The sequence below is a fragment of the Pelobates fuscus genome, chromosome 2 (assembly GCF_036172605.1).
Source record: "Pelobates fuscus isolate aPelFus1 chromosome 2, aPelFus1.pri, whole genome shotgun sequence".
NCBI classification, from domain to species: domain Eukaryota; kingdom Metazoa; phylum Chordata; class Amphibia; order Anura; family Pelobatidae; genus Pelobates; species Pelobates fuscus.
In genome coordinates this window covers 298,304,975-298,317,342 of record NC_086318.1, presented here as the reverse complement: position 1 = coordinate 298,317,342, position 12,368 = coordinate 298,304,975, and the positions used below count along the sequence as shown (strand labels likewise).

Sequence of the window (12,368 nt, the reverse complement as noted above, 5' to 3'; positions counted from 1 at the left end):
ACACTAAATATTCTTGAAACATAAAAAAATCTGACTGGCCATGCATATTTTGTGCATTTACCATTTACCAATCATTTTAAGAAAAAAAAAAATAAAATAGCAAAAAAATAAATAACCATGTTCAGTTAACCATAGTTCTGTGTAGAAATTGTTATTTTTTAAAAACGGTAAATGTACATAATATCCGTATTGGTAAGTTATTGGCTATCGGCCTGAAATTTCACAGATTATCTTTATCGGCTCTCAAAAATCAATATCGGTCGATCCCTACTATGCATATTGGATGTCTGTCGTCAACACCTCTATCATACTAGTGACAGGCAACCAATGGTTGTATTTGGCCCTCTTCCTGTGACTTACAAGTCCTCCCCGCAGCACGTTCTTCCGGACATCCCTCCCGATTCTGTGAGGGGGAGTGACATCACCAGATAAGGATTGGGCTGCCAATAGAAACAGGGGCTTAACATTGGATTACAGGTAAGTTTTTGCTATCACCACTTGCTTTCCCATATTTCTTGATATGTGTAACGGATCGACGGGCACCCCGACTGGGTACCTCCGTTGAAGGATGCTCCTAGCGCTTCCTGAGGGCTCCAAGCACTGCAACAGACACCACAACCACCAAACCGGAGAAGCATACAAATGCTCTCAAGCATATGAATGCTGTAAACAGCTGAACAGGAAAAGCATACAATCAGCTTACACTCCTGACAATCAGCATACAATCCAATTCCCCCAATAACGAGACAACACTTAGTTTTTTTTAAGGTCAAGCAGAACTGACTGTACTGGCACGTACAGCCTCTTTTATTCACAATCCACAAACATAGTACTGCCCACAGGGTTTTGAAATACAACCAATCGATCCGTACAATACACACAGACACTCCAACACAAAATCCTCCCCTCTGCCTGTGATATGATTACTGAACACAATGGGTAATATAATCATCACAGGCAGAGAAATACAGTTTTATAAAACATATCACAGGGACCCCAAAACATGCAATAACCCCATAAAAAAGTATATCCTCAGAACCGGGGGATCTGGGTGAACCACATATCCAAAATTCACCCAGATCCATTCAGTGGTTTGGAAGATACAGTTTAATGCAGATTCCGCAGAACATATACAGGCTATATAAAAAATAATTACTGTATAATGTGTCCCCTGTTGTATAGTTTAAAACTACTGCACAATGTCTTTGTGCACCAAATACCGGCGAGATGGCACCGTGTAGAAAAGTCCAAACAGTGAGTTAAAATGGCCGCCATCCATTGTTCTCACCATGTGCTTCCTCCAATGTTCTCACCATGTGCCTCTGATACATAAAATGGTGGCCACCCAGTAACTCCACAGTATGTCCCAAGATGGTTCTTAAAGGGCCAGCAGCAGCATAATAAAATACAATATGCCCAAATACTGTATTTAAAGGGCCAAATCTCCCAGGGGCCATAGTCAGCAGGCAGGAGGCGGGCAAACAGGCTTCTCCAATGCCCAGAGGCGAGGTTGGTTTCGCCACAATATGCTTCTTTATGTATGGTTTCATAACGTTTTATCTATAGAGTTTTTTTTTTTTTAATTTGTAGAGCATTCGGCAGGAATCTTTTTTATATACAGATGAATTAAGAAATATTGATCTTATCTTCTCACTATTGTTTTACTTAGAGTGGGGCGTAATCTTTTGTTTTAGAGTTTATAATACATGTATAGACTTTAACAAAAGGAAATTGCAAAATTTGCAGTGTTCCACATGTTGCAATTAAGGTGCCTGAAGACATTGGAGTGCCTGGAGCCTTTTTCTAATACTGGTATTTAACAAAAGGAAAAACTTTTTTGTAATATGAAAAATGCAACAAATCAACTGCACACGTTCGATAGAAAATAGTAAATAGTGTAATTACTAAATAATAACTGCTTTCATTTACAGGCAGAACCGTTTTCTACCTGTTTATTTCCTCATGATATCGTCCAACTTGGAAATGGTGTCCTCTCTCAATTTCACATTAATTAGTGACAGCATTTGCAAGCAGCTGCAACTTACCCAAAGCCTGACACATTAATCTAAAATATCATGAACTATAAAAGATACATAAAGGTGAAGCATGTATGATGGGAATATAATACCATGTAGGTGTTCTGAAGCTACTTTCAGCTACTTAACCCCTTCAGGACGGGTGACGGACGAGGTCCGTCATCCAGGGGATACCCTTAACCCCTTCAGGACCGGCCTGTTTTTGCGATGTTTGTACGTTAAGGACCAGAGCAGTTTTAACACTTTTGTGGTGTTTGTGTTTAGCTGTAATTTTCCGCTCTCTCATTTACGGTTCCCATACAAGTTATATATTGTTTTTTTCAGGACAAAAGGGGCTTTCTTTACATACCATTATTTGTATTATGTCCAATATTGTATTTAAAAAAAATAATAAAATATGGTGAAAAATTAAAAAAAAAACATGTTTTTGGACTTTTACTTGAAAAATCTTTTACTTATCTACAAAAGCTAATGAAAAAAACTGCTAAATAGATTCAAAATTTTGTCCCGAGTTTAAAAACACCCAGTGTTTACATGCTTTATTGCTTTTTTTTGCAAGTTATAGGCCTATAAATACAAGTAGGAAATTGCTGTTTCAATATATATATATTTTAAATGTATCAATAGTGACCTTGTAACACCGTTATCTGTCATAAATCCCTGAAACACACCTAACATGTACATATTTTTTTTAAAGTAGACAACCCAGGGTATTCAAAATTGGGTATGTCCAGTTTTTTTTAGTAGCCACTTAGTCACAAACACTGGCCAAAGTTAGCATTTATATTTGTTTGTGTGTTAAAAATGCAAGAAACGCTAACTTTGGCCGGTGTTTGTGACTAAGTGGCTACTAAAAAAGGCTGAACATACCCCATTTGCAATACCTTGGGTTGTCTTCTTTTGCAAATGGTATGCCATCATGGGGCTAATTCTCATTCCTTGGCTACCATACGCTCTCAAAGGCAACCTAACCAATCCGACAAATTTCAATTAAAAAAAAAGTAAAATCAAGCCTTATATTTGACCCTGTAACTTTCACAAACACTATAAAACCTCTACATGTGGGGTACTGTTATACTCAGGAGACTTCGCTGAACACAAATATTAGTGTATCAGAACAGTAAAATGTATCACAGCAATAATATCCTCAGTGAAAGTGCTGTTTGTGTGTGAAAAATGCAAAAAACTTCACTTTCACTGACAATATCATCGCTGTGATATGTTTTACTGTTTTGAAACACTAATATTTGTGTTCAGCGAAGTCTCCCGAGTAAAACAGTACCCCCATGTACAGGTTTTAGGGTGTCATAGAAAGTTACAGGGTTAAACACAGTGCTAGCAAATTAAATTATCTGGACTTTCGGCCTGGGTTGGCAGGCAGGTCCCTCAAATTGCAATCATTAAAATTACTTAATTAGGTAAAAATATTACATAAATACACATGTAGAATTTTAATATATATACATATTTATATATTTGACGTCTACGTGTATATTTATGAAATTATTTATGTAATTATGTATATGGACATATGTATATTTCGTATTGTTTTTATTTATTTATTTATACATAGATATATATATCATTACATTCTAAGTATATTTTGATATAAATATATATTTATATATATATATCAAAATACTGTTAGAATAAAATTGCATATATAAATATTTTTTTATAATTATTAAAAATTATTTTTATTTTTTGTTATTTATTTTTATTAACATATTATTTGTATTTTATAATAATATATATATACCATATATATAGCAATTATATATATTGTATATATTCGTGTGTAATTTAAATATAAGTGTATTTTTATATTAATATACGTATATATAAATATAAAAATACACTTAATATGACATTATATATATGATACATATACATATATTATATATAGATATAATACATGTATATATATCATATATATATATACACATATTATTATTATTTTTTTACACTGATTTTACACTGTTTTTTTTTAACTTTATTTTTTTGATTTTTCACTTGCAGGGAGACTGCCTGTCAGCACAGACAGTCCCCCTGCAGGCAGATACACAGACACCTATTGCGGTCATGTGATCGAGTGATCACATGGCCGCAGGGTCCTGATCTGCCGAGGGGGGACTGCCCGGGCAGACAGGCAACCCCCCTGGACCGGGTGGAGCACTGATCGCCGCCGTGGGACCGACGGCGATCAGGTAAGTAGCCCCAGACCGTTATGACGGTTCAGGACCGTCAGCGGTCCAAACGCATGTTTTACCGCTGACGGTCCTGAACCGTCAGCGGTCCTGAAAGGGTTAACGACGGATGACGGACCTCGTCCGTCACGCGGTAAAATTAACCCCAGATCGCCGCAAGCGCGGCGATCGTGGGGTTAATGGTGCTCCGGTCTGCCTTTGCATTAGAGGCAGACCGGGAGCACCGGATCGGGCTGTCCCAGCACATGTGCCCGCTCTGACAGCATGTCTGAGTGAGCACATGTGCTGTGTATACTTACCTTCCGCCTCCCTGCACTTCGGGTTCAGTGTGAAGTGCAGGGAGACGGATCTTCAGTGATCCTGCCCCCTGGTGTGTAAAAAAAAAAGTTAAATTAAAATCCCACCCCCCTTTACCCATATTAATAAAACATTAACCCCTTCCCTGCCAATTGATCACTGACTACAGTGATCAATTGGCAGGGATTACATTTTAATATGATCTGATTATTTATTTTTTTTTAACCCCTGAGGGTTAATTCTTTTTTTTTTTAACCCTCAGGGGTTAAATTTATTTTATTAATTAATTTAAATATTTTAAAATGATAAATTTAGCTAGCTGGGGAGGGTGGAAGTTAGTGGGGAATTGGGGGAATTCGTGTTAGGCTAACTAGGGGTTAACGTTAAAACAAGTTTTAAAATAAGCTTTAAAAAGTTAAAAAAATTAAGTTAAAAAAAGTTTTAATAACGTTTAAGTAAAAAATTAAAAAAATAAACCCTTTACCCAGTCCAAATAAAAATTAACCCCTTCCCTGCCAGTCTATCACTGCCTACAGTGATCAAAATACAGATCACAGTATTATACTGTGATCTAATTTTTTTTTTAACCCCTGACGATTAACTTTTATTTATTTGTTAACCCTCAGGGGTTAGATTTATTTAATTAACTAATTTAAATATTGTATAATTAAATATTTTGCTAGCTGGGGTGGGTGGGAGTTATGGGAAAATGGGGAATTTACTGTTAGTGCTGCTTACTGCTAGTTAGGGGTTAACGGTAAAAGAAAAAGCTTAGAAAAATGTTAAATCTGTAAAAAAAAGTTTTACGAAAGTTTAGGAAACTTTAAAAAAATTAATAAGCAAAACAAAAGTTTAAAAAATAGTTATAAAAAGTAAAAAAAGTTTTAAAAAGTTAAAAAATTAATTTAATAACGCTCATTACCACTACACCTGGTACAAGCTAGCGGAAAAATGATCCCACGCCAAGGTTCAAAATATGCCTTTTGAAATACCCTGGGATGTCTTCTTTAAGAAATGGTATGGCTTTATGGGGTATTTGGATTATATAGCCTGGTAAAATACTCTAAAATGGGACATGGGCACAGCGTAAAAATTCAAAGTTTGAAAAAAAATGGAATGGCTGTGTCTCAAATGTGCCCCTCCGATGTCCACATATACCTGGCAAAGGTACATACGGGGGTATTTTTGTACTCAGCCGACATAGCTGAGCAACATATGAAGTATTATACAGACGTAGCACACATAAGGTTTGCAAAATATACTGTGCAAACTCACTTTGTGTGTCAAAAAGGCAGAAAAAACGCTTATGACCACTACACCTGGTACAAGCTAGCGGAAAAATGAGCCCACGCTAAGGTTCAAAATATGCCTTTTGAAATACCATGGGGTGTCTCCTTTAAGAAATGGTATGCCTTTGTGGGGTAGTTTGAATTATATAGCCTGGTAAAATACTCTAAAATGGGACATGGGCACAGCGTAAAAATTTAAAGTTTGAAAAAAACTGGAATGGCTGTGTCCCAAATGTGCCCCTCTGATGTCCACATATACCTGGCAAAGGTACATACGGGGGTATTTTTGTACTCAGCTGACATAGCTGAGCAACATATAAAGTATTATAGAGTGGTGGTACACATAAGGTTTGCAAACTATACTGTGCAAACTCACTTTGTGTGTCAAAAAGGCAGAAAAAACGCTTATTACCACTACACCTGGTACAAGCTAGCGGAAAAATTATCCCACGCTAAGGTTCAAAATATGCCTTTTGAAATACCCTGGGGTGTCTACTTTAAGAAATGGTAGGCCTTTGTGGAGTAGTTTGAATTTAAAACCTGCGAAGATGCTTGGAAATTGCACATAGGCCCAGCGTCAAAATCCAAAGTTCTGTAAAAACTGATATGGCTTGGTCTCCAATATGGCATTGTAGCTCCAGAAAATAGTGCCAAAGACATTAATTGGGGATGTCTTTTTACTCAGAAGACTTAGCTGAGCATAATTTGGAGGTTTTGAACTTAGTGGCACATATGAAATATACAAAATGCCCAGCAAAAATGCAATCCGTATGTAAAAAATGCACAAAATAATTTTTTACCACATACTTTGGCATATATTGGTGAAAAAATGGGGGCATGCTAAGGCACCTTATGATATACCTTATGATATACCCTGGAGTGTCTACTTTTACAAATGGTAGGCCTTTTTGGGGGTTTTTGAACAGTCAAACTGTTATAATACCCCAAATGGAAGCATAGGCTCATTAAATCCGTCTCTCAAAATTCTACTGTGAATACTGAAAAGGACAGGTCTCTTGTATAGCACTGTAGCTTCACGAAATAGTGCCATAGACATACAATGGGGGTGTCCTTTTACTCAGAAGACTTAGCTGAGCATAATTTGGGGGGTTTGAACTTAGTGGCACATATGAAATATACAAAATGCCCAGCAAAAATGCAATCCGTATGTAAAAAATGCACAAAATTATTTTTTACCACATACTTTGGCATGTAATGGTAAAAAAATGGGGGCATGTTAAGGCACAATATGCACCTTATGAGATACCCTGGAGTGTCTACTTTTACAAATGGTAGGCCTTTGTGGGGGTTTTTGAACAGTCAAACTGTTATAATACCCCAAATGGAAGCATAGGCTCATTAAATCCGTCTATCAAAATTCTACTGTGAATACTGAAAAGGACAGGTCTCCTATATGGCACTGTAGCTTCACAAAATAGTGCCAAAGACATACAATGGGGGTACCGTTGTACTCAGCAGAAGTAACTGAACACATAATAAAACTTTGTACAGGAATAGCACACACCAACTTTACAAAATACACATGAGAAGTTCTTTGTTATACGTTTGTGTGCGAAAACCCCCCAAAAACACAATTTTACTTCAATATTTAGCAGAGGTTGGCGGTAAAATGGCTACGTAGAAAGTGTCAAAACAACCTTAGGTAAATAGCCTGTGATGTCTACTTTATATAAATATATACTTTTGTGTGGCAATTTTGTTTTCTTTTATGGCTATTAGGCTTACAAGACAAACATACCAAATTCTAAAATCGCTCCACATTAAAATTTTATTTTACTCCTTGTGCTTTGTGACCTGTAACTACCAAAAAAAACTTAAAATCCCAGACACATTATATATTCTGCAAATCAGAACAAATAAATGAATTTATTTTTAATTACTTTCCTTAACCTGCACTAATTATGCACACATTATGATTGCAAAAACTGTAAAAAAAAACCAATATTTTTCATTTTTTTTGCAGTTGAACGCAAACAGCAAGAAAATGCAAAAATTGCTTGTGTCATTAAGCGTAAGTCAAGCTTCTGAAGCTGTGTCCTTAAGGGGTTAAGGACCAAACTTCTGGAATAAAAGGGAATCATGACATGTCACACATGTCATGTGTCCTTAAGGGGTTAAACATTGTGCTTGTGTTTTATTAGGATGTATCACATCTAACATTTGTCAATAGCATTATTTTCCCATAATACATACTTCCCCTTTATCTAGCTATTTCAAAATATCTGTGTACATACCCCACAACATTCCTGAATTGTATGTATTTCTCTATATCTCTGTACAGAGAAACAGACACATAGTTATAAACACATTAGAGGCAGACAAAAGTTATATAATAGTGAAAACGTGTATTAATGAAAACACTGCCACTTGGAAATTCTGGAGACTGAAGATGAAGAAGCAACTATTTGTATCTTTACTTTATGTTAGTCGCTGTACAGATTGAGGACAATCTCATATGATGTCACATTTTTGTGCCCACAAGTGCAGCAAAATCAGGTTGGTAAAGTTAAATGGCCAATACCAGAGAGAGAGAGTAGGGGATATTGTGCCCAATTGTTGCATATTTAAAAGAAAGTGGATGAACCTCAGATAAATGATTCCTTTCTAAAAAGGATATTTTTTTTTTGCAAATAAATAAATAAAATGAATAAAAGGAATTCAAATGAATCTTTGTGTGAATCTCATTTCTACAAATATAGTTTATAACAAGTTTAGGTAATATACTGTCTTATTCCACAGAGAAAGTGTAATTACATATGAAAGGTGCGAAGGGAAATCACACTCTAAGTAAATCGTAATAAGAAATATGAAAGCAACAGAAAAATACAGCTACCCTATTTGCAAACTAATTTGTATTGTGCAGGTTTGAAATTAATTGATCTGACACAATATTAACAGCTGAACAATGTATAAGGAACAACAACACTAAATAATAATTTAGTGTACAATTCAAAAATAATAAAGTAAATTCATAAGCAAGAGAACAGTTTGTGCAATTTGTTTACAGTATATTTAAAGAAATGTATACACACCTTTTGACAACTTCTATCTATGGGGTCTACTGGAGTAGGTTTTGGATGAATAACTCTCACATCATCTCTTCCACATTCCAAAACAGCCCACAAATCAGTGACAAGAGCTTGGATAAAGCCTACAAGAAAATAGAGGGATTTGAAATACATAGGTGAAAAATAGCAGACAAGGAAAGAGACAAAGAGAGCCAAGACTGAGTATAGATTGAGTGAGACTACATGGAAAACATAGTTTACAGTAAAAAAAAAAAAAAAATGCTGGCAGTGCTTAAATGCCACAGGAGATCTGCTACATTTATGGTGGCTATGCCCGAAAATCCAAGCTTTTTTGGAAAAAGGTGGAAAATATATTAAAGCGGGTACTGGATCCCATTTTTCAATTAAAGCTGGAGTTGGTCTTATTGTGGCATATAAAGAAGTCCATAGTGCTACAATATCTTTGGGAATTTCATTAATAAATGCAGGAAAATAACTTATTCCACTGTATTGGAAACAGACAAAACCCTCCACAGTTAAGGAATGGTATGGTAAAATAAGTAGTATTAAAACAAATAGAACATTTAAAATGTATAGGGGGACAACAAAGGAAGAAGAGCACAGGAAGAGATGGGAACCAGGGGCAAAAAAATTGTAATAGTTCCTATAATAGTATAGACCAAAAAACAAAAAAAACTAATGTATGAAGAAAATGAAAAATATATCATTAACCCCTTAACCCCTTAAGGACACATGACATGTGTAACATGTCATGATTCCCTTTTATTCCAGAAGTTTGGTCCTTAAGGGATTAAAGGAAAAGGACTAATATAAAATTATCCAATAAAAGATATATGTATGATGAATTGGATTATTAGTCTATTAATTGTTTCTGGGATTACAGCATGCGCCCAAGTGTAAGACATTTATAATGTAGATTTAGAGATGCCAGAAAAACTGAAACTGGCAATCCTAAGAGACACAAAGTTGCACAAAGTATACCATTGTATCAGTTTCCCTTGAAGGGAACCATCAGTATCAGTACTTCTCACAAATGCGAACAACCAGAAAATCATTTCACATCAAGAACTACAATTTATGCTACCCCATCATAATCCAACAATAGCGACATTCTACTGTCTGCCTAAAGTACACAAAAACCTCAATGACCCTCCCAGGCAGACCTATCGTTTCAGGGAATAATAGCCTCACAGAAAGACAGAGTAGATTCATTGAAAAGATTTTACATCCTATGGTAAAGAAACTTCCTTCGTACCTCCAAGACACACAAGAGACTCTCAGAGCGTTAGAAAACAGTCAGACTCCTCCCTATACACTTCTAGCATGCCTAGAAAAGGTATCACTCTATAGTAACATCCCACACCATAGAGGATTAGAAGCTTGCAATCACTTTCTCAGTCAATCATCGTATAATGAACATCAAAAACTGTTTATTTTGAACCTTGTAGAATTAATCTTAACACACAATTACTTCCTTTTTGACAATAAGTTTTATCTACAGCTAACTGAAACAGCTATGGGGGCAGCATGTGCCCCTAGCTACCCCAACCTGTTCTTAGGTTGATGAGAAAAATTCATAGTAGAGGTTCCATCTTCGACCTCATATCAAGGATTCATCCACAAATAGTATTGCTACATAGACGATATCTTGATTCTACGGACAGGCTTGATTATCAAATTTGAACAACTGGTTGAACATCTAAATGAGAATGACATCAACATGAAATTGACCCATGTAATTGTTTAAAAAAAAAAATATGATTTTCTTTGATCTTAAGATTTTACTAGAAGAAGATGGCACAATTCACACCCAACTTTTCAGGAAATCTACTTCCACAAACAGCCTACTACATTGGACCAGTCACCACTCGTACCAATTGAAATCTTCTATTCTGTATGGACAATATTTACGAGCTCGAAGAAACTGCTCAGACAATCAAAGTTTCCAACAAGAATGTACAGACTTACGTTCTAGATTTAAAGCTCTAGGCTATTCCAACAGGGTGGTAAAACGAGCATATCAACAAACATGCCTTAAAGATAGAACAAAAATTCTGAGAAATTCTAAACAAACAGAAACCCCATTACATACCAGGTGCATCGCATCTTTTCATGCAGGCTGGCCAGTCATGTAAAACCAAATAGATCTATATTATTGTAATACAATAACTAAGAAGTACAAAAATACAAAATTATATCACTACCGTGTATCAACATGGACAACGTGATTGCTACATACAATCATGAGATACAACTGTCATATACTACCATATTGATTGGCATCATACTATGCTGCTAGATCTCATTAATCCCATTTAAGATATGATAATAACAGCAAATATCCATCAGGGCAACCATACATTTATAAAAATAAACAGCACGGAGAGACAGCAGACACTTATCTCCTAGGTAATCATTAACATTCTCATAATATATAAAAAATAATATGGAAATATATATTAAAATATCCTTGCACAGGGGCGGGGCCTGACCGCAGAGCTGAGAGGAAGTAAACCTCAGCAGCTCCTACTGCATATAGCGCTTAAAGCAGATTTTCACTGCCCAAACTGCAATTTTCAACACGGAAAGGCTACCAAAGGAGGGGATGAAAAGCTGCACAGGATGATACCACACAAGCGGCACTACACGCAATACTCACCCAGCAAGAATCTGAGGCCTATAAGCATGGGCACGGGAGAGGCGGACGCTTTCCCGTGGGCCAGACAGCCCGAGTCTCTGCACAGGAGCCCTTGTCCCCCCTTGGACCGGCGGGGATCATCCTGGTCCACTTAAAGAAAGTGAACACTCACCGACAAAGAGCTCCGGGGCGCAAATCTGACGGAAGGGAGTCACTAGGCCGGACCAAAATAGCTGACGGCTCTACTCCCCACACAGAGCAGCTAACACCCAGTGACTGGGCAGGGGCCTTCCAGGCGAGATTCAATGCCATATGCAGGCAGTTTTGGGAACGCCTGGAGAACAGGCGCCAACCACCAGCAATATCACGGGCAAGCATTGCAGCTAGAACACTAACGGCACAAAAGCCAGCTGCAGACCTGTCCCCCACACGGCGGAAGTTTGAGGTGCGACCGGGGGGGCCCCGCCTGGGCATAACAGTTAACAGAGACACAAATTATCAACCCAATGGCCCATCAGGGACACGAGCCACACGGGGGGCGGCCCGTACTCAACACTTATATGTGTAGAGGAGCAAGACAGCAGCAGAAACAACAGAAACCTTGTTGGCAGAGAAACTACTCCCACATGCGGCGACTGCCTGGCACTCGACCTCCAAAGTCTCACCTGCCCGCACACGCACTCAGGAAATCGTTGCGACAGGCAAGTGACTCAGGGCCCTGAGATAGCCCGCACCAAACGGCATGGACTGCCGCCAACGGAGGAAGGAAAGGTACGGCCGCTCAATGCACAAAAGCTCCCACGAATCAGGCATGAGCTCCCCCTGACAGACGACACCACACAATGGAAGGC

General features: G+C 37.3%; 1 protein-coding gene across 2 annotated transcripts in view; it reads right to left on the bottom strand.

Moving 5' to 3' along the window:
* The window catches only part of TBC1D32 (TBC1 domain family member 32), a 333,094-nt gene that overhangs the window by 185,418 nt on the left and 135,308 nt on the right, over nucleotides 1-12,368 (bottom strand). For both annotated transcript variants that reach the window (XM_063443466.1, XM_063443467.1), the window contains one exon: nucleotides 8,883-9,001. In XM_063443466.1, the coding sequence (XP_063299536.1) occupies nucleotides 8,883-9,001 (119 nt within the window). The remainder of the gene's footprint in view (nucleotides 1-8,882; nucleotides 9,002-12,368) is intronic.